This window comes from Melopsittacus undulatus, chromosome 8 (assembly GCF_012275295.1).
Source record: "Melopsittacus undulatus isolate bMelUnd1 chromosome 8, bMelUnd1.mat.Z, whole genome shotgun sequence".
Lineage (NCBI taxonomy): Eukaryota > Metazoa > Chordata > Aves > Psittaciformes > Psittaculidae > Melopsittacus > Melopsittacus undulatus.
This window is the reverse complement of record NC_047534.1, coordinates 44,615,585-44,643,108: the sequence shown is the minus strand read 5'-3', so window position 1 is coordinate 44,643,108 and position 27,524 is coordinate 44,615,585. Positions and strand designations below refer to the sequence as shown.

The 27,524-nt window shown below is 37.2% G+C and overlaps 1 protein-coding gene across 1 annotated transcript in view; it reads right to left on the bottom strand.

Annotated features, from left to right (window-relative positions):
* COBLL1 (cordon-bleu WH2 repeat protein like 1) overlaps positions 1-27,524 on the bottom strand; it is an 84,840-nt gene that overhangs the window by 12,123 nt on the left and 45,193 nt on the right. Inside the window, exons 2-8 of the mRNA XM_031052134.2 lie at positions 25,182-25,364; positions 18,411-18,612; positions 17,262-17,490; positions 15,587-15,625; positions 14,613-14,707; positions 14,249-14,488; positions 5,852-5,996 (exon numbers count right to left, since the gene is read on the bottom strand). Of these exons, the coding sequence (XP_030907994.2) occupies positions 5,852-5,996; positions 14,249-14,488; positions 14,613-14,707; positions 15,587-15,625; positions 17,262-17,490; positions 18,411-18,612; positions 25,182-25,364 (1,133 nt within the window). The remainder of the gene's footprint in view (positions 1-5,851; positions 5,997-14,248; positions 14,489-14,612; positions 14,708-15,586; positions 15,626-17,261; positions 17,491-18,410; positions 18,613-25,181; positions 25,365-27,524) is intronic.

Below are 27,524 nucleotides of genomic sequence, written 5' to 3'. Positions count from 1 at the left end.
ACAGCAGCTTAAAGCAAGCAATACTGGAAAGCTGCAGATCCTAGAGGACAGAAAATCTTAGACTGACTTTTCTGCACAGATTGGTTTGCTACAATGCTTCCAGTACTTCTAGAAAAGTACACTTATAGAAATATAATGAAGGACTGTATATATTGGAGAAAGTGTCCATATAGAACCTAACTGATTTTTCCAATAGGGGCATTAGTTAAGAGTCCAATAATACTGAAGTTACTCATTCACAGGTACAGGGCAACTACAAATGCCAAACTTTTAACTACTTAATTGCAGTTTTTTGGTTTGCACTCCTCTAAGACTCCTGAAGAATCTGCTATTAGTAAGGACCTTCTCCTACTTTCCACCTGCCCTCTTCCACCACCAAACCCTTTCATCTTCAGGTAGAGAAAAATCATGCCAACAGCTTAATACTCTGGGAGATGATTTTAGTAACAGACGTATGATTTTATGTGTGCAAAGATAAATATATGTCACAGGGCACAAAGAAGCATAACAGAATGTGGGCAAACAACAAACTTGCTTTGACTGTCCCACAGTCCATAACCAGGTCTCAAGAACACCGTCTTCAACACCAGTGAGAATTATTATGCCATGGGCCTGCACCATCACCAGCAACAGAAACAACAACTAGGTACCTTGAGTTTAAATACTCTGTGGAAGCCTGAATTATACAACAAAGCACAGCCAGGACTTCTGACAAAACAAATGGAAGCATTCTGAAGTTGCTGTGGCTTTGTGCCCAGGCACTGCTGTCATCTCTTTCCTCTGGAGAGAAGTGTAACAAAGACTGAGTTGTATCTGTATTGGTGGGATGGAAACTTAGCTTGGGCTGGTAGGAGACATTCCTGCTATGTGAAAGTCTGTCCTTTGCTGAGCTAGAAACACTTCCAAGCTTTGGAGTGGACTAACCTGACTGCAAATGTGTAACATCAAACAAAACAAACCCTCACACTTCTCCCAAAGTATTGTACTTCATTTATCAGCATAATATTAGCCTGGATTTGAGTTAATTTCAGTTACTGGTTTTCATCTGTTACTGGACACCATTCCAGATCCGGGCCACCACTGTTACAGCAGAATAAAGTCTGAATGCATTTGATACATAAACAATGTTTAACAACTTATATCATGCAGTTAAGAGGAACAGTTCAGATTTCATGACTTGCTTCCAAACATTCAGTTTAGAGTTTTATATGCAACACATCGCTTCAAAGTACTTATGGCAATACTGGCTACATACTGTTGCTTTATTGCTTATATGCTTTATATGTAAATCCATATACAATATAAATTCTAGTTTTGTCTTTGTATAATTTATTCTCTATGAACATTAGTCATTGAGTTTTAAGTAGCCTCAAAAGAACACTGTTAAAGCCTACAGGATAACACTGCGAAGACATACCTGATGAGTGACATACCAACTGCAAGTCTCCTTTGAGTTAGTAAGAATCATCTTTTCACAACAGAGAAAAGGCTGGCACTGCTCTGTGAGCCATTATGCTTGCAAGCACCAAAGCCAGAAAGCTTCACTACACCATGCAAATCTGCCAGTGTTTCTGCTCTTGATTCTACAGTCCTTAACAAGGTTCTTAAGAGATACTGTAACCAGGAAGACTGTATCACGGGTTTGTTTGATGGAAATGATTAAAAAATCTGTAATTTTATAATTATTTCTTAAAAAACACTATTTCACCCTCTTCCCTAAAAAAAAGATTGAGCATTAATTAAACTTTGGGAAGGGGAACAAAAATCATAATTGAGAAAAAGAAATGTTTATAATCCAAATGTTCAAATTAATTCGCTGTCAATGTTTATTGTAGTAGATGTACACCTTCAAACTACTTTTGTCAATGTACAGTCTGTTTTTACACCACGGGAAAACTGTAGTTTTGCAACAGAGTTGCTGTCTATTCCAAATTATATAGCATAGTCCCACTTAATACATATGTATCTATTAGCTAGGTACTACTTAGTCACCAAATTGAACATTTGTAATGGTTCATCATAGTGCAGAAGGTAATGCTATATTTGCAGCTTAATTTTTTTTGCCTGTTGTCCTGGGTTCAGCAGTAGCAGTCATTTTTCTCCTTCTTGTTAGCTGGTGCAGTGCTGTGGTTTGACTTTCAGCCTGGGAACAGAGCTGATAACACGTACGTTTTGAGTTACTGCTCGAATGTTTGGTTTGTCCAAGGACTGAGCTTCATGCTCTGCCAGGGAAGGAGGGGAGGCTGGGAGGAAGAAGAGGCAGGACACCTGACCCAGGCTAGCCAAAGAGGTATTCCATACCATAGCACGTCATACCCAGGAGGTAACCAGGAGAGTTACCCGGAAGGGCTGGGATTCTGGGAGCTGGAGGAGGTATCTGTCAGTGCTCAGTCGGGCAGGGTGGGGTGAGTTATGGGTTGGTGGCTGGTGAGGTGTTTTATTCTCTTCACTTGTTATTTCCTTTATCATTATTATTATTATTATTAGTGGTAGCAGTAGTGATTTGTGTTATACCTTAGTTATTAAACTGTTCTTATCTCAACCTGTGGTAGCTTTGGCTTCTCCTTCCCAGCTCTCCGAGAGTTGGGGGATTAAGGGGGGGAGTGAATGCACCAGTTGTGCAGCTTGATTTTAAACCACGACACCTGTTTGCTACAGTAGCAATGAATATCAGAACTACTTTGGGAATGCCAGTCGCGGCTAAGCAAAAACTCACAATGCTTCCAGAAGCATGGCAATCAAAGCGCTATTAATCAAAATGGAGGGAAGTGCTGAGTTTATGTAAAGCTAAAATTATGTCCAATTTGGCAATTAAAGAAATATTGAACTATTTTATGCATTTTAAAAAATACCCAAACATGCACAATTTTCAGACTAGGAATAGGATAAGTGTGCTTTAACTGATTTTACTGCAGGCGAATGTTTGTTCGCACAGCATGACAGGCTTTGCTAAAAGGATCCTCTATAAATAGGCCTCAGGACAGTTCCAGAGGTGCCACCAGAGAGCAGCAGTATCCCATGAGTCAAAGAAAAAACCACAAAGGCAATGGAGCTGTGCTATGTGACATGTCTCTGCATTTAAAAGAAAAACATGCACTGCATTAAGTCTTCAGCAAAAGCATTGCATGAAGCAGCAGAATGAAGACTGTCACTAGCTGCAGAAGTAAAACCCAAGACATTCTGTTCTGAGCCCAGTGAATATCCTTACATTTTTCTATTCCTTTCCATTACAGCTCAAATTAAAATATTCAATTAGGAACCTTAAAAGCCTCAAGCAGAAATTCCTAAATCTATGGAAAAGCAAAAAAAGCTGTTTCTCTGAAATTCATGGCTGTTTATCTGTCCAGCACTCAGGCCTTAAAGCAAAAGGAAATGCAGACATTCTAGCACGTATCTATAATCTTAAGATAGAAACAAGCTCAAGAAAACAAAAAAACTTGATTTTAAATCATAACATGATAACATTGCCCATCATCTTAGACCCATCACATGTAGATAAACAGTTTTCAATGCAGAAAATTAAGTACTAATAAATATCACTAACAGCCACTCACTTGGAAGTGATTGCCCTCTATCTGCTACAACTCAGAAAAGCAGCGGTTACAGCTTCATTACACCTTCAACCTCAGACTTCACAGTATAAGTTCATGCTTTGCATTTATTAAGATATGTATTGTTTCTATTAAAGGTCTTTTCTGACAAATTATATAAATTGTCCTAAACAAAAACCAAACCCAAATTTAAAGATTACTGATTTTTTTCCCCCTCATTTGCCAAATCTAGGATGGAAGATGACTTATTCAACGCCTGTGCTATATTTGTATTTTACCACTCCACCCAATTTGACTGGCATCCTGAAAAAGAACAGCTGGAAAACTACTAAGAGCTCCTGTCAACCAGCCCAGGAATTATGAGTGTTTAGCCTCATATAATGCCAGTGGCACTCCACACGCTTGATGCTTATGTATTTCATTTTTAGTGAAATACATTGAAGAGTGATTTTTCCAGACACTGGCACTGATTATTCTGAAAGGTTTTATAAACTTTAGAAGAGTCTTAGATGCTGTATATTGTATCTAACCTTTCAGCCTGATGCTTACAAACAGTGTCTAATAGTACAAGCTGCATAAATTAAAAAAGTATTCAGCAGCTGAAGAGTTGTATTTTAAACAACTGTTCTTTTATGTATCACATTTTTTCCACAGCACCCAATAAATGATTTTATTTAATGTATAAACCACTATTTATGCATATAGTTTATATTTACAACTTATGCTTTCAAAGGCTGTTCAAATGCAAATCAAAAGGCAGGCATAGACTTGCTCCTACCCCTAGGTTATATAGGTCAAGGGCAGCACAGGGCAGGGTTCTGAAAACAAGACTGGGTTTTTGCTTTTGAAAGGTTTGTTATGAGGTATACAAAAAATCACGTAAGTTCTAGATTGTTCTTGTCTACAGTTTGTGGAGGAGGGAAAACAAGGGTAATGTTCTGTTTATTAAGTGTAAAGCATAGAGACCAAGACAAAGTATATTGTACACGTTTCTGTAGACAGTAAAGGTAAAATGCCTTTACTTTAGAAAGCCATATTTGTACTTCAAAGGAAAAGTTAAGCTGAAGCTTTAAAATTAGTACTATACTTATGACACACTTGTAGTAATTTACTGCTATGAATTATCATAGCTTGCTATGAAGTAGATTTTAACAACGTATTTGGAACAGAACTAATCTGCTTCAGGCTGCATTTCGGTAGCTCTTTTTTCTACTTTACTAGGGGTGGATTCTATTGATTCTGTTACTACAAAAAGTCAAGTTAGATGCTTTTTGTTGCCTCAATTTCTGCATCAAGAAAAATTCTAGATAGAATGTTAAATTGTGATCTTACAGACTTGCGAGTTCATTAAAAATGTACCTTCTCTTAAGCAACTGATGCTCGTTGTCACGTTTTTCAGGTATTTTAATCTCAACTCAGGTATTTTTGAACCAGATAATTGAATTTTGATCAAACAGAAGAACTACAAAAGAACAATACAAAACTTTCTCTGAATTATTCTTAGTCCATTACCTATGAAACCCTCTCTGATCCAGAGAAACTAATCTTTTGTCCCCACCCAAGACGTCCATCTGATTAACACAAACACAAATTACAGTTAACCTGACTATAACTACTTTGGTGCTTTCTGGTTTGTTTGCTTTTTTTTTTTCCTGAGCTGTGTGCCCTAAAACCTGCCTACCTTCTCACACAGGAAAATAATGGAGGATTGGTGAGGATTGTAAACATGCTTGAAGTGACTTGCAGCTGGGTGCAGAAAAGCATATATATGATACTGTTATTTAGTCTTGTATGTTTGACAAGTAGAACATCTCTGTTTAGATATCATAGGCCTGTGATAGACTGAAAGGCACCTATTAAACATGCTTGAGATTCCTGTCCTGCTACCAGAAAGATCAAAGCACAGTGGTAAACTACACATCCATGAATCCCTGAAATAGAGGCGAAAACAAGAAGTTTGGTGATCCTCTATGGACCAAGCTCCATGGTGCCTGCATCCCTGCATGTGAGCCTCTGCCTAGGTGCTGCTTCAGGGTTCCCCTCATTGGTGAGGTAATGAAAATAAAACTTTGCATTTCATATGTGGTTTTGTGGCTCTTTCTGCATCCTGTCTGTGTTGGCTAACATGCACTACGTGAGCTAATCTCATAAAGTGGTATTACCACTCCTTACAATATGAAGATGCCTGGCAATCATATTTTTACTTGAAGGTCTTATCTCATAAGGTGGTATTTCTTTAATGTTTAGCCAACTTGCCATACCTTCTGTTGCCTCCCAATTAAACAGCATAAAAAGATTACCAGTCTCATTACTGCTTTGGCTTTGATCTTCTGGTGCTCGAGAGGGTGGTGAGGGTGCTTTGCGCTTCGTCCTCCGTAGAGACGAGTTCATGGAAACGGTGTCACTGAGTGGCAGAGAACCTTTCCGTACTAATCCTGTAGGGGCCTAAGAAGGGAGACAAGGGAGAAAGAAGATTATTAGCCATCAAAGAAAAAACATAAAATACCTCCAATAATTATTATCCAAAACTATTTATAATAAATATTTGGGAAAGAAATAATATATATCTATTACCAAATGTATTATGTTTCTCATCTTAATTTACCTTAATTATGTTTCTCATCTAATTTAATTAAAAAATTCTAGAGTAATCAAATATATTCACTGAGTTACAAGGTACAGCAGTAAATCAGTTGTTCCATATACTATAAAAGAGAAGTTTAATTCTTCTATGCCCAAAGGCTATTCTACAAACCCCAAATAATTATTTTCTATAAGTAGCTAAAAATTATTGTGGGAAGAAGATTCAACTATACACCACTGCAACGATACATCACAAGGCTTCCTACTCCATTCCTTCAACAGCAGTCCTAATTGGGCTGTATATGTAATTATAGGACTTTTTTCCCTGCTTCAAATACTTGAACATTTATAAAAGTTTTTTGAATGCCAGCTTTCATAATACTTACCAAAGTCAAATTGTAATAAGCTGTAAAAACTATAAGATGTTAAAAACTAATACTGCTGAAGTGTAACAATAACCTCATTATTGCAGCAAAAAAAACCCTCAACTTTTTAATTCACATCTAAACCATTAAAAAATGGACAAAGGCTATCTGATGAATACTTCATAGTTTTATGACAGAGCAGTCCAATTGCATTCTAAATTGTTTTAATGACCAAAAACTAGAGTATTTTGTTGTACGAAATAGAAACTAAAAAGAAAATTGCTCACAAGGGAAAAGAAAACTGATACAAGATGCCCGTGAAGCAGTGTCTGGTAGGTCCTGTGAGATCCCAGTAGCATACCTGAGTGAATGCACTGGGATGGTGATAACCATCCTCTGAGCTACCCTGGACATATTCAGTCATCTATTTTGTCCCATCTCAGTGTTAAGGTATGACAGGTCCCTTCAATACTTTACTGCACTAAAAGGAGCAACACTGTCGAAAACATTCACCTAACTCTTCTAGCAATCATATTAATGCCAAAGCAAGAAACCTGAACCTTTTACAGCAAAGCAGGACTCAGATTCCAAGGAGAAAAACAACAAAGCACAAGGTGAAATGTTCTTTTAAGAACATCAGAGGATTCAGCAGCACAGCACTCCACTTCTAATTAAAAATACTTGCATGCTTGAATAGTTTCTAAACAATTCAGTTTCCAGATTAAAACATCACACAACAAAAAAAAAATCACTTAACGCTTTTATAGTTTCTTATTCACAGTCCCCAAATAATTCTAACAACAACAAAAAAAAAACCAAAAAAACAAAACATTAGTATTCAGCATCTGAATTGATACAGGAAGGGATGTCAAATCTAATATTTTCCCAAATGAGGCTTTTTTATTGTTAAATTATTTTCCTCCTTGCTGTTGGGCAGTTCTGGTTTTCTCCTCTTTGATAGCTGCTCTCCAGGCTGCAGCCCCTCCATTCTGCACAGACAGTGTTCTCTGTTCAAAGGTCTGCACCCTCATCTGCTTCGCACAGGCTCCCTCAGCTGACTTGGCTGGCACTGAGCTCTGCGCATACTCGCTCAGCTAAACAGATGTCACCAGAGTTCCCTCCTGCACAGAAAGAGTATGTGTGTAGGGGGGAATAATGTTCTCAGCATAAGAGCACAAATGCTACTAGAAGATTTTTATAAGCCTTTCCACTGCCCTTTGCATCCAAAGAAACAAACGATTTGCAAAGAGAGATTTTGAGAAAGTACTAAATGTTCCAGTTAAGGTTCAAGTGTTGAACAGATTTTCTCAGGAATTATTCAACATATGAATATTAAGAGCTTTCAAATCCTAACAAAGGGTGCAATGTGAAAATAGTACTTTAAACAGATGGAAAAAAAATAAAATAATGTTATTAAGACATAGCTGACAAAGTTTTGGAATATACATCTGGGTGTTCGTGTGTCATACCAACTGCCAGTGACAACCAGTGCGTTATCAGTTACACGTGAATTAAAATTCATGTTAGAATCACTAAAGTAATTAACTGTGCTCATGCAGAAACACCAGTGGACTCTGTCATAATTTCCACAACATATGCAGAAGTTCCACTTTTAACACTGGACACCCTCCTTATCCTGGGAACAAGCAGGGATAGGTATGGAGCTTTTTAGCCTCAAACGTGTCCAGGCACATCTGAAACCAAACCCTGTACCACCCCAAGCAGACACTCATAGAGGCCAGTGCTTCCCAAATTCCGGCCTCTGTAAGGAGTGGCAGGCATGGTGCCTTGCCCTTCTTATTGTTTCAAAAAGCAAAGGCAAGTTAAGTGAGCTACAGTAATTTTGCAGCTGGAATGGAAGAAAAAGGGAAGGGGGAGGAAGTATTTGGGAAAGAATGTAATGTAGTGGAGCATTTCAGAAAGCGTACCTCAAACCAATGGTCACTGTACACACATTTTCATACCACTACTATCTACCTGTTTTCTTCCATAGTTAACTAGGTCTATCAAGAAGATATGCAGGCTGGAGTATCAAGCTAGCCATTTTGCTAGTATTTCTTTCTTCTCTTTGTACAAGTATGTCCAATGATTAATGCACTCAATTTCTATTACATGACTTAAGCTTCCCAAAACACTTAAACTTGGCCAAATAACTGCACAGGAAGTAATATAACTCTGACCTACTGGTAAGAAAGGACATACAGAATATGTTTGCAGAAACTCAGCTGGTGTTATTCTGTCCAAACACCCAGTATTACTATTCTCTCCTATGATTTACCTATACACTTGCCAGTACAGAAGTAAATACAATAAGGGGACAAGGTTATGCATTTGGTACACTGAAAAGTGGATGCACACAATGTTCACCAGTAATTCTGAATCATATCAGACTCCTATCTAGTGATCTTCATACCAACTTCAGTAAGAACAAACAGGTCTGAGCACTATCTTCTCCCAAGTAACCCTGTCTCTGTATAAGAATCTCCCAGGTGTTCACAATGCTCACTGCATCATTGCCCAACTTTGCCAGTAAAGAACTAATCATCAAGTTATAGGCAACTAAGCCTCTCATGTAACTTCTTAAACACAGAACTCATTCTCACAAATATCTTAACTAAGCTGGTCTGTGACAGTGACTAATACATCTTTTGAGAAAGTTCATGATTTAGTTGATTCCCACCCTTCCCCCATTCTCCCATCTTCTTCCCTTTCTTTTCAAAGGAGTAGACTGAAGAGTCAGTTTTCTTCAGGAGTTAGGGCTGTGTAAATAAAAGCTAGCTGTATTTCTATATCAAGAAGTTTTATCCTTAATTTAAAACTGTAAATGTTTTGACTAAAATTCTCCACTTAATTGTGCCTACCCAAGCATAGTTTACACATGCTCCTTTACCATAACTGAAAAAAGCGTAAGGAGACAAACATTCATGGGATAAAATGAAGACATCACAGTCTTGTCTTTATAAATAAAGCATTAGGAACAAAATCAGCATTGGCATTTTGGATATAATCAAATTATTTTCTTTAAAAAAAAATTCTTCTAAAGAAGTGTTAGTACTTGAAAGTTTTATCCACTTCTATGAAAACCGTGAAGATATTGCATTATACAACAGAACTTTGCAAAAACCCTGGAAAGTCCTCCCCACTTGCAAGTTCTAAAACTTGCTAGTTCTAAACATACTTCTGGCAAGAGCCATATTGCCCATAATCAGAACTGACAAATAACTGAGGGATTTTAATATTAGAGACTAACATGCTCATTTCCAATCTGATTTCACATGGAAATTTGCTGGACAAACATTATCTATTAAGCTTACTAGTAATTTTCTGAGTCTTAAATAGAATAGGCAAGTCATGCTATGTAGTAACTTGTAACAGCAACCCTTACATCCACTGTACTTATTTATCTCCTAAAAATAGGAACATATCTCCAAAACCCAGCTCTTTAATCACTCTGAAACCGAGGCAGAAAAAATCCGAACCTCATACCAGAATGTAACTGCTCATATAAAGAGAAAGCAGTTACTTTTTTAAGGGAAAAGATGTGGAGAAGCTGTAGGAGGTAAACATTAAAACCCTTTTTCATGCTGTGAGAAGCTGGACTACAATACACTGTGAATTTGAAGAAAGACAACAGTGAATACTCTGTTCCCTTAAAGTTGGCTCATTTCACTGTTGTCTGATGTTACTACTTTGGCATGTTTCTATCAAAACCAGGCAAACAGTTTATCCAGGCAAAGCTGACATTTCACTTTGTCTTCCTTGTTGATGTTACAAAAGAGATTTGTCCATAATAAGGCACATGCAGAAGGTCATGCTGGTCCATAGAAGAAATAAAGTATGTATCCAGTCTGCCAAATAAACTGAAGGGCAGGCTTCACAACTTAGGCACTCTGAAAAGCAATATGATTTGCAAGGAAATGCTACTTGTATGGCAAAAGCAAATAAAAAGGAAACTTTAAGGCAGGGGTGGGGGGGAAATAGAGTATATTCTAAGTTTTGTAAATTAACTTAATGGGACACTACAATAACAGTGACACTAAATAGTTCAGCAAACACACCAATTAGACTGTTAAGCAACCCAAAAGAGACTTAAATCCCACCAGCAGGACGTACATTTTCACCAGTGGGGAATATGAGAAACGAAATTCTTATATTGTTTACACTGAAATAATTGTGCTTTAATGTGACCATTGTACTTGCCTCATTACTGAGTACTGATTTGAATTAAACAAGTATAAATTGGTCACTTTAAGTTGAGAAACCATTAATTCATGATACAGATGAAAAAATGCCGTGCAAACTTCAAAACTGATTTTATTCTACAATGCTTATGTGCTTCATTCCCAATTCTGTATTTAGGATGTAAATTCTTGAAATAAAGACTGATTCTTACTTGGTGTATTTAAATAGTGCTCAGTTTAAATTACAAAGTTGCAAATCCTGTAAATGACATTTTTATTTAAATAGCATCATTTTACATTGTCCCTTGCCTAACATTTTTAGGGGAACTGTCTTTCAGTTTACAGTTAAGTGAAACCATAAGTCTCAATAGCTAGAGACACCTTGTTTATTTTAGAGACATCAGTGGAAGCTCTGAAAAACAAGCTTCCAAATCTTCCCCTTGCCAGCATTACTCAAGCAGTGCTTAATCTCATAGCAAAAACAAGTATTTGTTGGTTTGTGTTAGCAGTGGAGTCCTAATATATTTTCTGTGTTCTCCTAATTACGTCGATACAGTTTTGAGAAATCAAAATTCTGATTCACCCATGTGAAACAGGAAAGTCTAAGTTGGAAGGAACCTTTGGAGATCATTTGCTCCACTTTTCTGTTGAGCACAAGGTCTTGCATTAGGTTATTGCAGAAGCCTGTCAAGGCATGTTTTGAATATTTCTGATGTGGGAGCTTCTACCATTTCTCTTCAGCAACACATTCCAAAGTCCAGTTTTTCCCACAATGATGGGTTTTCTTCTGTCTGAATGGAATTTCCTCTGAGGCAACCACTTCTTTGTGCCCACTGGTGCTTATGCTGTCACTGTGCATCTTTGTACAGAATATACGCCTTTACTTTCCTTATAACACCTTCTGGGTATCAGATGAATGCAATTAGATCCCATCTGAGCTTTCCTTTTGTAAAAACATGTGTGTTCTTCAATCTTTAAACATCCTGGTGACTTTCCACTGGACTGTTGCCTGGTTTTAATCACTATTTTGAACTGCAGGAACCAAATCCAGACATAGTAGTACAGGTGTGGCCTAAAAAGTATTGAGTATTGAGATTCAAGGTGGATCACACAGCCAGACCCCAGGCTGTACCGGTGCTTCAGATTACTCCATTCCAGATGCTTCTATTTTAAACCTCATGCAATTCCAGCCTGTCGCTGTCCCCCTGAATGGTGGCTCCTCTGGTGTACCTGCCTGTATGCCCAGTTTGGTGTCAACTTCAAGTTTGTTGAGGGTGCATTCAATTCCATCATCTAGGTTGTTTATAAAGATAAATTTAACAGTAATGGCCACACTACCAACTCCTCAGGAACTCCACCTGACAACCAGTCTCACTTTGAGGCATTGTCTACCACCATCAGAGCCATTTAGCCAGTTTTTATCCTACCTTGTGGTTCATTTGTCTAGTCCACAGCTTATACTTTAAACAAAAAATGTTGTGGTAGACTCTGACAAGCACCTTTCTAAAATAAAGGTAGACGACCTCATCCTTTATCCTCAGACTTCTGCTTGCCCCTAACTTACAAAAGCTTTTTTGTTACTCTTGATGACATCTGCTGCTTTGAGCTCCAGGCTTGCTTTTGCATTCCTAACTTCATTTCTGCACATCCAGTAAGTATTTCTGTATTTCTTTTGGGGAATTGCTCTGTCCCCTTTCCATCCCTCACATGCTTATTTCTGCACTTAACCTCCCTCAGTAGTACATTTAGATGAGACTATTCTTCTGCTTATTCCTTTTCTAAGCAGGAGAATGGACCACTCCTGTACTGCAGGAAGGCTGTCTCTGAAAATGTCTCAGCACTCTTACAAGGACCACATTTCCAAGGAAGTCTCTCATAAGATCTCTCCTAAGAGTTCCCTGATCAAGTTGAGCAATATGTACTATACAGTCCAAATTCTTTCATTAGGTGATATTTATTGAAAATAGATACTAAAAAAGACAAAATAGTTTACATGAATTAATAAAATAAAAAACTCAGAGCAAATATTTGCTCACATTTAAGTCCCAAACTCTGTATTATCTGGTAAATCACTGTGCAATCAAATCGGAATGAAACTGAAGTCATCTTAAAAAACACATGCCAAAGAATTCCAAGTTCTAATAGAGCTGCACACAAATACAAAACAGAAAATGCACACAAAACTATAACTTAATCTGGACTTCTGTCCTTTCTTTGTGGGCTGCTCGACTTTAGTCAAATCACTTTAGATGAATAAGAAATGTCAGCACAAAATAATAAATCTAAGCAATTTTGTTGAGTGACAGATCCTAGCCTAACAGTCATACATTACTGTTAGACATAATGGGATATGAATCATTTAAAGCATGTTGACATTAATAAATTATTTTCAAAAAAATTTGAATTCAATTAAAAGACAAACATGATGAGGTAAGAAAAGATCATGATTCCCCCCCTCCCAAAGAAGGTTCTTTTTTATTAAAATACAGAAAGAAACCTTTGTCTTCTTCAAATGATAAAGCTTTTCAGCAGGACAGAGTACACAGATTCAGAACTTCTGTTAAACAGTGCTCTCTTGTGGTTCTGTGCATCAATGAAAGAGTAAATGATTGTATAAAGATAAAGGAAGTCACAGTTTGAAATTTCTTGTCTGTAACTCAAAATTCATCCCTTAGATTTCTGTCTGCATTTTATTTTCCTAGCATACCACTATCCTCATTTATTACATACCACATTTAGAAACTGCATTTAGATGCTGTATAAAATAATTTTAAAAATTATAATGACAATTTTTAGCCTTGGTCTTTAATTAGAATTACACAACTGACAATATGTGCAATACTGGGAGAATACCTTTTGTATCAGTTCTCCCACATTCTTTGGCAGAATTCCTGCATAGCACGGGATATATAGGTTACTTAAATCAAATCTTAAAAGATGAGTAGCCCACATCTCATAATTTCAATTAAATATATAACTATTGGATTAAAACAAAAACCTTATTTTAACTTGCTGGGAGCACAAGATTGCAAAGATTAGTCCCCAAGTTTTCCATCTTTTTTTTAGTAAGGAACAAACTTCTTATTATCACATGTAACTAAAACATGAAACATTATTGGAAATATGAAAATGTTAATTACTAGATATGATAAAGTGAGACAATGTTCTCACATTTAAATATGTCCTGAGTTTAGCAGTAGCAGTCAGTTTTTCTCCTTCTTAGTAGCTGGTGCAATGCTGTGTTTTGACTTTCAGCCTGGGAACAGAGCTGATAACACTGATAACCTATTCCTCCACAAGAACAAAAATGCGCTCACAATACCAACTTATAGAAGAACACAGTTTTACCTTTTCAAAATACTATCTGGAATAGCTCTTTTGGATACACAATATAAAATTTAAAAGGAATGCATCTTTCCTTTTCTGTAGTTATTTTCCAAGTAGGATTTTTAAAAGAAAGTACTAAACTTTTCTTTCCTGTTCATTTCAAACCTCAGCAGGTATTAACAGGGTTATCAGGATTATGATGTCTAAACTCCCTAAGAGAAGTGAAACAGACATAACTAACCTGTTCATTGCTATCAAGGCTGTTAGATTTCACAATATCAGATGCTGGTCTGACTTGGGCATGTGCAAGTTCCTGGGGTGCACTCTGAGAATTTGGCATAGGTGGTAAAGGAGCTCTCCGTTTCTTCGGCATTTCAGATGGCAGAGTGTTTGAATCATACTGCTTGCTAACAGTGTTAGATCTTGTGATAAACGCTGGTCTTGGCTTGCTCATCAGTGGAGTTGCTGGGGCACTGGCAGCCTTGGCGTGGGGGGAAGAAAACAAAATCCAAGTTACTTATGCTCTCTGGAGAATGATCAACAGTGACTGACTGCTAATATATATAAGCAAAACTTCTAGAAACATATTCAAAGTTACACCTTACTTGTTCTCTTTTCTTCTTGCTTCGTTGAAAAAAGCTGAAAAATCCTTTGTTTTCTTTCTCCTTCAGTACATCTAAGTTTTCAGATTGGTAGGAGTCTAAAATAGAACACAATAATTCTAGATGGTATTTATTGCACAGATTATTTCTTCCGCATTCTTACTATTTCACTGTCTGTCATTTCACATCTTTCATTCTTGAAAGGATATACAAAACACATTGTAAATCACCTATGTTAACAACTTTTTCTAAATGCTTCCTTTTCTAAATGTTTCCTACCACCCGTGTTCTTCCTTCTTTCTCAGAGCTCAGAATAGCTGAGTTTCAGGTGTTGTTAATACCCCTACCACTTAATCCATCCTATCCCACCTGTCACACGTTACGGTTCATGTAAAGGGGAAAAAAGAGCATCAGCCTGTCCAGCTCTCAATTCAGTTTAAACTCATGGCAAAGTTTGAAGAGGGATGAGTCAGGCATAAGCCTGCATACGGTATGGCTCTGGAGAAAGATCACCAAAACACCTGATAGGTGCTGCACAGGTAACTGCATGGCAGTCATAGTAAAGCTACTCAAGTCCACTGTGGTACCGTGCAGAATTTACTCTCCTCACATTGTCTTATTCATGCAGATGATTTGTAAACCTAAAGGCTGTCTCTAACTTTTTACTAGATTTAACTTTGTTAAAGGCATCCCACTGAATGCAAATGCAATGAGAAGAATCAGCAAGGCCCCTTTGGGCTCTCAGTACATGTATTAATGTAAACATGACTTCAAATCTAATCAATCAATCCAGAGTAGAACTATACAGAAATACTTCTTATATAGCTGGGTTATATCAATTTCTGTATGTATCTTTTTAAATATGCATTTATGATAGGACAATTACTCATGTCACAGTTAAGCAGATGTTCTAATAGCAGCAGACTGTAATGTCACATAAGTGCTACAGTTTCACTGCCTACTTCAGTAAATCGTACCTTGCAAAGACGATAAACTTAAATCAGCTGGTGATGTGGCTACAGAAGGACAAAAAGAAAGACAGAAAATGTGAATCTGAATCAAGGATACAGTTATAAGTTGTAAACACAGAAAGTCAAGCTCAATCTTCATCACTAGGAAAATGTAACTAGGTACTTTCCTGAAGGATGTGAATCTTTACTATCTAAATGTGAAAAGCCATTTAAGAACTTGAGTCTGAAGACATAAAACACAGACAGAAATCTTGTAAATAAGGAGTCTTCACTTATATTTCTGATGAAAGAAGAAAAATCAGTATATAGAATAGTTTAGTCTGCAAGTTTTGGATTGTAAGGCAACCCAAACTTGGAAAAAAAGAGGAATGTAAAATTCAAATATAATCTGAATAAAATAAAATATGAATTTAAATTCTATTATGAGGCACACCTCATGACTTGCTTTCATAAAGAAAGCTCAAAATGTAAAACTCTGAAGCTGTCTGCAAAATTGAAATGCTGAACTACTTCGTATCAAGAGAACAGTTCCTAGCCAGGCACTGCTGTGTAGAAAGCAGATATGCCCTCATATTCCCTCCTAAGGATTTTTGGCTGTTGATTCAAATGAAGCACACGTCATACTGCTTTAAAGGCAGCTCTGGCAGTCTGTAGATGAAAGCAGTAGCCACACAACAAACAAGACAATGCACTATGGGCACATGCAGCCCAAGGAACATGTTTAGGCAAGTTAAAATACATCGTTTTCCAGTGGGGAAGAGAAAAATATTTCGTGTTTGTTTTCTCCACAGAGAAAAAGACATTTTCCAAATCTCTCATTCTCCTGTTTTTCAAGATAACTGGCACTTGCAAATTGAGAGAACCCTTGAAACTGTAAGCACCAAATGATAAGGCACAAATGAGGAAAACAAAAAAAGTGTCCAACAAAACCCCCAGGTTTTAGATTGGAAAGGAGAATGAGTAAATAGAACAATAGCCAAGAACAGGAGTAATCCAGTATTACTGCATTCTATATGAGGTAAGATTTACTGTGAGAAATGCCCGAAACAGAACAAACAACACTGTACAAAGTTTTTACCCATAGTACAATAAACCCTTCATGAAAAAGACAGGTCTACAAATACAGTAAAACCAGGCAATAGGAATGTCTGTACAAATACAAGGAAGTTGTTGGGCCACAATTAAAAAAGAAGATTATTATTCCTTCACAATCTATAAAATTCCCAAATAGCAATCAAATAGACATAAATACCATCAGAATATTCTAACACTTTTAAAATTTTAAATAATTTTAAAGCAAAACTATATTTCTCTAATGTTTTTGTACTTTTCAGCTCATCATGATCCTGTATCTTCTTATAAGCTCAGAGAAATACAGTGTTGTTGGTCTTTCGGGGAAAGGAAAGAAGAGGTTGCTTATAAGTGATGATTTGTACTTAGCTATCTTTACTGGTGCCTAACACATTGTTAGAATATAAGAACTTTTTATAGCACTTCTGAAACGTAAGTACAGATAATCTTGTCCCAGTTTCAATTTTAAGGAAGACTAATTAAATATATACTACATGCTAGAAATAAGTTTCTTCAAAAGTAAAATTATCCCAACAAAATGTATACATTATTGAAATATTAAGTAACTATCTTTTCTATAATTTTCTGCAATTCACAAAAGTTATCTTACCTCGACTGATATCCATGGCATATAATTCTCTTAATCCAAGGTCATTAAGAGATTTTGTCACATCAAGGGGTTCTTGAGACTGGTAATCCTTCAGCAATAGAGTGTGTGAAGGAGCAAACTCACATTTGCTACAGATAACTGGAATGAGTTCTTGAAGGGGTGAATGTGGACTAACTCTTACCACTGTCTTCTGTGTCTTCTTGTAGTTTATCACTACCCTTACTGTTTGCTGGAGAGAAGAAAATTCCAATAAGTATCACCACAAATTCTGAAACAACTGGCATTTTTATAACAGCCTTATAGCAGTCACAGGAATTCCACTTGTGGCCAACTACTCCAATGTTATTGATTCGACACTACAAGAGAAACTAGTTTGTGATTTCCTGCTACAGAAGAAAAGGGCCCATGAAACAGTCTGCTCCTTCTTTAGTATCTAACATTTGCCTGTCCAGTAGGGCACATTCCAGGAGTGAGATGCTGTACTAGGTTACATTATGGAACTGTAAAAGTCAGCCAATGAGCCATGGGTGCATGTGCGTGTACGCAAGTAGGATGAAAGTAAGAGGGCAGCAGAAGAGTTCCCTGGCCCTGTTTAAGTGCTTTAGATAAATTAAACCCCAGGATTTTTCTCTACAGTAGAACAACAAAGGTGGAAGGAAAGATTGAAGCAACACCCAGAAGTTGCTTTAGTACTTCTAAAACCTCCTGCCTTCTCAAGGGTATATAAAAAAACCTGGTTAACAACAAAAAAGTACAGTATGTATTAAAGGAAAATGAACATACAATCAGAAGGGCATATATATCACAGCATGACAGATGGTTCAAGTTGTCGATTTTCAGTTTATAGAAGGCTGTATTCAGCCACACTTCATCTGCAGAATTTGTCAAAAGGACGATAAGGCGTGGGAATTCAAATAATATTCTAATGTTTCCTTCTTTCACAGCAAAGATGTTTTCTGCAACAAATTGAAATGTATTTTACCTAGGAGGAGGTTATCAAGAACATGGAGCTAAGCATTTCACAGGGGTGCATGGTGAGAGGATGAGATACAACAGGAAATGCTGAAACAAGAGGCTGACCTATGAGCTCAACTTGTTGAATCCAATAGCGATTCTAATTTCTCAACATGCTTTAATTTCAGTTCTCACCTCTGGTATAACTGGAGCAGGTTTCTTCTTATCCATTTGTTTTGGCTTTAAAATCACCTTTTCCACTTCAAGCAGTCCCACTGGTGTGTTAGGTTTGAATTTAATCTGGCTATTTTCTGCTGATAACAACTCTATAGTATAACTTGATGGATTTAAATGATACTGTGCACAGAGAAAGATCAGCAAGTCCATCATGGGCTTCCTGTAAAAGACAAATGGAACTGTCACAACAGATGACAATTAAACAGGCAATAACAAAATGTGCTGCAAAACATTTAACCCAAGTCATCCTTTCCCTTCCATGACTAAATAATTATTGCCAGCCACCAACTTTAAATATCTTCAATATAAAAAAGACAAAAAACCCTGCAATATAAAAAGGCAAAGCCAAAAAAAAGGAGTACACTAAACAGAAAATGAAACCAGCTTGCACAGAAGTATGCCATGTGCTTGAGCAAAGGGAGAAATTTTTTCTTGTATGAAATGATGCTTTTCCTGAGGTCAGCAGGGACATGTGCATTAGCCACCTCATTTGGTTTTTAATGGGAACTTAGCAGTGGTGATAAATACCCCACTACTCATTAAGAATAGTTTCTTTCCAAAGACTGACATTTTTATGTCCATTCTGAGGTTACAAGTTACTTTCTTTTCAGAAATACCAAGCATGAGCTCTTTGGAGGAAGCAGGAGGAATCAGTTTGAAGAAGCCATCTTTTAAGGAAGTCTTGCATTAGGGATCCCAAAATAAGAGCCAGGTGTTTAATACAGACAGAGGGAAAGAGCCTAAATAACAATGTAGAAGGTGAATGCAATTTTATTTTAGAAGCTCTGTGTGATGCAACAGATGTCACTTTCACAATGAAGTACACAAAGCAATTTTTTCATATGTAGTCATGAATTGTGCATCATTGTTTGCTCAGTGCTCAATAAAGAACACGCAGAACAGCACATTAAGATAAGCTGAGCATTCCCAGTTGCTATTGGAATAGATTTATTAAAGCTGTACTTTAAACAGAAGCGTCACAGATGTTTAAATAGACCAAAAGTAAGAAGAGTATCCTATCTTTGCATCTTACAGCAACTGAATAAAGTTATAATAATATCAGGTCACTGCAACTGGTCATTCCTCAGTTTGTATTTGGACAATCATCCGTAAGGAGCATTTCATTTTGCTGTTCTCTGCCTCTCCCAGTTACAGGTACAAAGAGGGAAATCTATCACCTGCTCTGTCTCACAAGGATATTATGAAAAGAATTTATAAGTCTGTGAAGCAATCAAACACTGTATGTTGAAAAGGACACTAAAGTGTCCAAAGGAAAATTAATACAGGGGTTGGCTGCTATGGCTTTATCAGAAATCTTAAATTCTAGATGTAATCTCATAACAGACGCAAGTATTGATAGCATAACCAAATATGAAAATAGGTAGCTTCTACAAAGATCCATCAAGCTAAGCAGAATTATAGACAGTATGAAGACAGTTAATACATTTATTAAGTTGGAAGATAAACCAGACTTTTTATATGATATGGTTCTGTAAAAGAATTAAGAATGACTCAACATTAGAGATTATTGTGAACACTGTTCTTCTACTCCCTTTAACCCTGCAATATCATTCCTGTTTTCATTTAGTCTTAAAGAATGAACGTTCCCTTAAGCAAGCTGTCTTCTGATTTCTAGAAGCAGGGCTGGACTATCTGGTGCACACACTGCACTTCCAGAAGATGGAAATGGTTCAAAAGCTGACAGATATAGTTATTGCAGGACTGTTACTTCCCATCCACCTCCCTCACACATGAAAATTTCTCCCTGCTTAAATGGCAGAAGAATAATTGCCTCAGGAGACAATGGCAGAAGGAACAATAAATAAAAAACATACAGAAATGAAACACCAAGGAGTCAAAAAAGCAGCTGATGGTCCAAAAAGGTATAGAAGAATGTAATATATTCCCTGTGCCTTCATCTAGATGATATATATCAGCCTGAGGAATACTATGAGTAGTGCACTGAGCACTGCAGAAAAATAACTATACCTCCCTTTTCACACAGCTAAACCAGAGTTTATTTCAATTTTTCTCTCCTATATATCACAACCTGCTCCAGTTAAAAGGAAGAAGAAAAATCTACTTTATTTCATGCATTTCTGGCAGAGAACAAGCACATCCATCTTACCCTAATGAGAGCTGCAAATGCAAATCATGTCATTCCCCCATGCCACTGGCAGGAGAGGCAAGGAGAGACCCAGAAGAGTCCGCAGACACTACTTCTGTAGCGACCTTTCTAGTTATCAGCCTATCCAATAAGTTACCCATTACTTTTTTTCTGGTGCATTTATATACACTATTTTCAACGGCTGTCCTTCCCTCTGGCCTTCAGTTATCAGAGAGGGGTAAGAACACTGAAGATGACCAGGACAAGAATTCACAAGCAAAGATCGCAAAAAGCCATTCTATGGAAATGCACTGTGGTGACAGGGGAAAGCCCTCATGTTAACCAGTCACAAGTGACAGAATGGTAAGTGAGAAACAGCTGCTCACAAGCAACAGACAGGTACATGCAAACGAGTACATGAAAACGGTGATTCCATTCAAATTTGCTTTCCATTGTTACTTCCAGAAATTACCTGCTCGACTGGAGGATGCTAGACTAAGCCACATCCCCCCCTCCACTGGAAGCCAAGACACCTTTAACAACTGCTTTAGACAGATATTCCTATTGTGATATATAAAGCAATCTTTTTTGTCATCACATCCTCCACTATGTTTTGCTAAAGCCTTCAAGGATTGCAAGTACATAAATCACAGTACATTTAACAGCTTCCATGATTAATATCTAGTGAAACTCCAAGAAGTGGCCACCATCTGCCTCAGACTACCTCATCTGCTTGTCTTCCTCTATCTAATTTCAGTAAAATCTTTATTTGTGACTTCTTTACCTTCATTACCTTACTTAACCTTTCTGAGATCTCTCATCATACATTTGTTTACATATTGCCACATCCCTTCTTCTCTCATTCATTTGCTTCTGGTTCTTCCTACCTGACTAAACACCAATAAAAAGTGGCTAGTAGTGTTTCGTTACATCACCTACCTAATAGTTAAAGCTCAACCTTCACCTACAATGTTATGCTTGTAACCAACACTGAAAGGTATATTTGAAGTGACTGGATCAAGTGTCTAATGGAAAAAAAAATCATCACATTTCTACACTCCTCTCTAAAATCAAGGGCTAGAAACCTGCTACTTAAAAAGAATAAGTGGAGATTCTTACATAATCAAACTTCAGGAACAAAGTCTTTCTTCCCATCATGAGACTCACAGTAAGCACCACTGAACAAAATACCCTCTGTCAGCAGCCACCAAGGGTATTCCCATCAGGGAGGGAAAAAGAAAAGAGAAGAAACCTACACACAAAGTGGTTTTCTGTAGATCTCCAACTACTTAAGCCCATGGCTTCATGGCCTTCCTTGCAAAACTATTTACTAATCCTACTCACTAAAAAGACATTTTTTACTAACAAATGTAAGTACAATAAGTTTTGAAAACTAGGGCAACACCACAAAGCTTATTATTCACTAGCCGCTATATGGAGTAAACCAACGGTTTATTAAGAATATCTTAATGACTGAAAATACTCAAGAATGGATAAATGGAAACTCACAAAGGACTCTAAGAAAACAAACCCAGCAAAGCTAAGGGCTCTCTTGAAGTCATCAGAAACTGAAGCTCTAAACATGCTGCCCTGTGAAACAGACAAACCATTTTCAAGTAAAACGCATGTCCTTGACATTTCTAGGTTAATTTACTGATGTATACAACTTATTGTTCCATTCTGATAACATTTTCTCACACTTTGCAGCTCTTCCTTGTGGGAAAATAAAAAAACTTACTCAAAATGATCAGGCTGCTAAATAAAATAGTTCAAGTTTTTTGTTGTTTGTGGGTTTTTTTTCTTCTTGGGCTTCAAATCTTGACCCATTCCTTCAGCTGAACAGTGGACCTTCACTTCTTACCACTCACTGATAAAAATCACTGGTATCATGCGGGGTTTTTTGGGGGGAGGGGAAGTTGTTTGTCTCTTTGTTTTTAAACAGTAGTTTGCCTGTACCCCCTGCAGCAATACTCGTGACAGGAGAGTGTGAATGCCACCATCAGATTCCGAACTGAATCACTATCATCAACTCCTACAAACTGGTGTCTAGGCTTAAACAGGAGAATCCACCTATGCTTAAAGTTTCAGAATGAGGTATTCCAGTCCTTCCTTTCTCACTTTTTTGCTTTAGTTGCTAAGAGATCAACTCAAGGATCAAAAATTATTCTCTCTTGTAATCTTTTTCTATGAAATCTCTTTTGGATTTCATTCTGATCCTCTTCTGCCTACTTCTACTCACTCAGGATATTTAGCTGTGTAACATCTTGCTTTGTTCAACATAGCTCTCACTAGCTACTATGAAAAAGGAGGGAGCAAACCAACCCAACTTCATCTGAGAACCATAGAGAAGTTTACTCTAGTGGATCTGAGCACATACCTGTATAAACTCACAATTTTGCCTTTTCTAGTACGAGATTTTGAAAGGTATTCTCTCCTTGGGAGCTTTGAAGCTGCTTATCCCTGATCATGGACAGGGAAGGGACAAATTAGCAATTTATGTCATTTCTACAGGGATCTTCCAATCTGTCCATAAAATACAACTATCAAGACAGTTCAAAACTAGAAGATAATTCGAAGTATGTTTCATGGTGGACTGAAGGTCGTGCACAGTATCTCCCCTCATTCCTAGTGAGCCCAGCAGTCCTAATATAGGTTCTTATTTACAAGAAAGATATTTATGAAATCAATTACATACAGGGTCTTGACTGAAAAAAGAAACGGCAACTGGGGGATAATAAAACTGATCAGGAAATAAGTCTGCTTTGTGATAAGCCTGTGAGGCCTGTCTTGAACAGGGAGTAATTCTACACCATATAACGACCAAGAAAAGATAAATGCAATGTTGCTTTCTGGCACTTCTCAGCAAAGTGAGACAGTGGGCACTTGGTACTTTTAAGTGTGGACAAAGGGAGTGAAAAGAAGGAAGAGAAGTGCCTGATAGTGTACATGTGGAGTCTCACCTTTAAGAAATTCAAAAAAGGGAGGAAGGCACCGTGTTAGCAGACAGTATTCCTTCCTGCAAACACACTGGCAAGAGACCATAGAACATCACGGTTGCCACCAATTATTTCAGGATATTTATTCTGAGAAATATAACCTCAGATTTAAGTTATCCTGAAAATCACATGGAGTTGGGAATGTGGGCAAGAAGTAGCCACAAAAGTTCACCCACTGCAGCTCTGGAGAACATGCTGGTATTTGATTTCTAAGAAACGAGCTTATGAACAATGACAAATCATATAAACAGACTCAAGCCAAACTATCTCTCATTGAGAAGTAGCTGTAACTATATATTTACATTGCCTAATTTGAATAAATAAATAAATTCACCTCCTTGCTTTCAGCAGCAAAGACACTGGCAATACACTAACGCAAGGACAATATAGAGATTGTTGCTTTCCTAAGCCGAAATAAACTATCTGGCATCCTAATTGCTCTCATCCATATATGGCTTTGCATAGGAGCCTTCTTGGTAGGCCTGCTAGGATAATTGATATAACATTTCAAATCCCAGGATTTCTGATCTCAACATCAGCCAATGTCCATTTCTTTCTGAACTAAAGATCACTTGAGAGTTAATTACACAACCTACACTAACAATTATCAGACTAAAATATGTATTTTAAATTAAAAAACAGCTTAAACAAACTATGTTAGTAAATAAAAAAAATAAATCAAAGAACCAAAAAAAAGGAAAAAAACCCCACCCAAGCTATAGCTAGAAACTATCTCTTTAAAACATTACAGAGTTTGTCTGAAGTGATGATGCCATCTTTTAGGACTGCTACTAGTCTGTAGGTAGTAGTACTGTGTAAGTGCTGAACACATGACTTTGTAGCCAAACAGGATTCAGGAATTCATTTTTAAGTCCAACAAGGAAAACTGACATGGGAAGATTCAGTGACTCATACAAGCCTACATTTTTCTAGAGACTTGCACTGACTAGAAAGAAAAAGTATGGCTACACATCCTGATAGGTGCCATACAAAATTTGGAGAGAATAAAAAGTCTCCCCAAAATGTAGGCAAATGTATAAAGTATATGTTTCCACACTTACCCCGAAAATCATAGCAGAATCCTAGAATTACTTAGGTTGGAAGAGACCTTTATGAGCACTGAGTACAACCATTACCCTAGCACTGCCCAAGTCCACCACTAAGCCATGTCCCTAGATGCCCCATTTTACCCATCTCTTAAATACCTCCAGGGATGGAAACTCCACCCCTTCCCTGGGCAGACTTTTCCAATGCTTCACAACCCTCTCTGTGAAGAAATTTTTCCTAATACCCAAGCTGAACTTCCCCTGGCACAACTGGAGGCCATTTCTTTTCATCCTATGGGTTGCTACTTGAGACAAAAACCCACCTCACTGCAAGCTCCTTTGTGTGGAGTGTAGGGAGTGATAAGGACTTTGCTGAACCTCCTTTTCTGCAGGCTAAACAACCCCAGTTCCCTCAGCTGCTCCTTGTAAGACTTGTGCTCTAGGCCCTTCACCTTCTTTTAATCCACTCAATGTTCACTTACAGAACTCATGTATTTTACTGAGTGATTAAAACCTGGATGAAGATTGAAATAAACCAGAGCAAGAAAATTCAGCAAAAATGTCATTCTGTGTAACTTACCTCCCATTAACTGTAGTATACTTGATCACATCTCCTGGTAGGACCACTGTGAGTTCAATATCTTTATCAATTACATTCTCTTTCTGCTCCATGATGAGGTTGGCTGATTCTGTGTTATCAAACGGAGAAACGGCAATGGGTTTTGTTTCAGATGGAGGAGGAGGTGGTGCTTTAGATTTTCTTCTGAAATAAGTGGATAAAAATTAAAAGTCAAGTATGTATTTATGCATATGATTCCATACGGGCAAACTAGCAAGTCTCAGAACAGGAATGATACACACTTAATTTTCACTTGGACTGTGCAAGTGATATGTGCAAAGAAGGGATGAGTCAATACGAAACATATGATCAGTGCTGACAGAAATTACAACAGGATAAGGTATCCATCTTACAAAACATAAACCAAAACTCAACCCAATAAACATCAAGCCCAAAACAAAAAAGCGTTTTTAATACACATTTAAAAAGTGTAAACTAAAAAGTTAGGTACTTGTTTTCCTCCCTTGGGTTATGCAAAGGACCCTACTTGTGCATTCTCCAAACAGATTTACTGGATTAGTACAAACTGAAATAACTGTACCATTCAGGATGAAGCCAAATAGCACTGACAGTATGTTTAATAGAGGGGACAGATAGGCAAAAGGAATAATTACATTTTTCTTCCCCAGATTTTTAATTATTAAACTCATTCAAACAAATCCTGCCAGCTTTAATCTATTTACTTCATTATGGTAATAGCATAGCAGTATAACCAGTCCTACTGTGTTGTTATATTTCTTGGCACTTCAGTCACAATATGCTTTTATATTTTCCTTTTACCCAAGCCAATTTCCTATTTTAATTTTCTCGCTATCCTTTGCCATCTTGGTGAGAAGCCAGGGTACACTTGAATGCAAAGAGTCATCAATAAAGCAGTTTCATTTATTTCAATTAAAAAAAAAATAAACCAAAGTGGTATAAATGGAAAACTCTCTACATCTCGTAATATATTTATGTTAATGTAAATTCTGAAGGCGGAACTCTCATGTCCTACAACACATAGCACAACATCCCCTTTTATTCAAATAACATTCCACAATTCACCAATGTTGTCACAAGGAAGAAACAGTATTTCAGAATTTCACCATTAGAAACAAAACACCCTGTGGAGATGTATTACCCCATGAGTGCTTCTTAATCCTTTATAAATATACTTCTAAAAGCTTAGATAGAGCCACATTCACAGAAAGCTAAAATACACCTAAAAAATAATACACAAAGGTTCCAAAACTATGCTTGCAATTTCAATTCTGGAGCTGTAACAAAGTTTATTTTAAATTTAACAAAATAAATTAACTTCTATAATTGTCCTACAAAATTAAAACAAAAGATCTAGTGTACAACGATTAGAAACACACATCTTTCTTGGGAAAACAAAGTTTAAAGTCACTCACAATGAAGGGGAAACAAGGTCCAGAGCAGCACTGCAAAAGAAGGCTGTGTAATGAGACTTCACATGACTGATCTGTTGCTGAAAGTGCTTAGTTCTGAACTTAGGAACTCCGTGCTGAATAATTAACTATTCACAGCCTCTCAGAGCTAATCAGGAGTGCTCGCAGACCTCCAAACACACCAAATGAGGATCCACCATCAAAATTTATACCTCTTCTCTGCTAATGTTTTAAATTAGTTTTGGTGCACTCTGCATACAGTTCAAGATGTGTGGCATTAGCTGCAAATTTAACTGTAGTCTCTATAGCAGCTTGCCTAGGTTGTTTCTGGGTTATGTGAACATTGCAAAATGTATTAATCAAACTTCTTTTTTACTCCTCCATGACTTGTTTGGAGGCTTTTTGCATGATCTTCAGCTTTCATGCATCTGCCAGAAAGAAATTATTGACCAATACAGAGCATCAATACAGTTGTTAAAAAACCCCAACAAACAAAAACCTAAAAACTCCCCCTGACATTAGTAACAGAATCCAAATCCAAAATGAAACGGTACTGCTTATCCCCTTCTTTACTCGCTGTTACATCTTTAAGTGACTTCTCATGACTGTTAAAAGATGTTTATTACAACTGATTTCAGAATTCAATCTTTGAAGAGTACATGCCACAGAAAGATTAATTTGCAAATGCTAGTGGACTCTCGTTTCCATTAAGCACATGAATGCAATTGCATTGCTGGAACTCTATTATCACTACAGAGTGCTTAATCACACGCAGCAATAAATGCACAGTCTACATAAGTAAAATGTGGCTGTATTTAACATCTACAGCGGCTAACTTACACTGTAGAGAGCTAGAACTGATAAAATACTCTTGACAAAACTTATGTGTAACAGCTAGATAGATGAAGTTCTT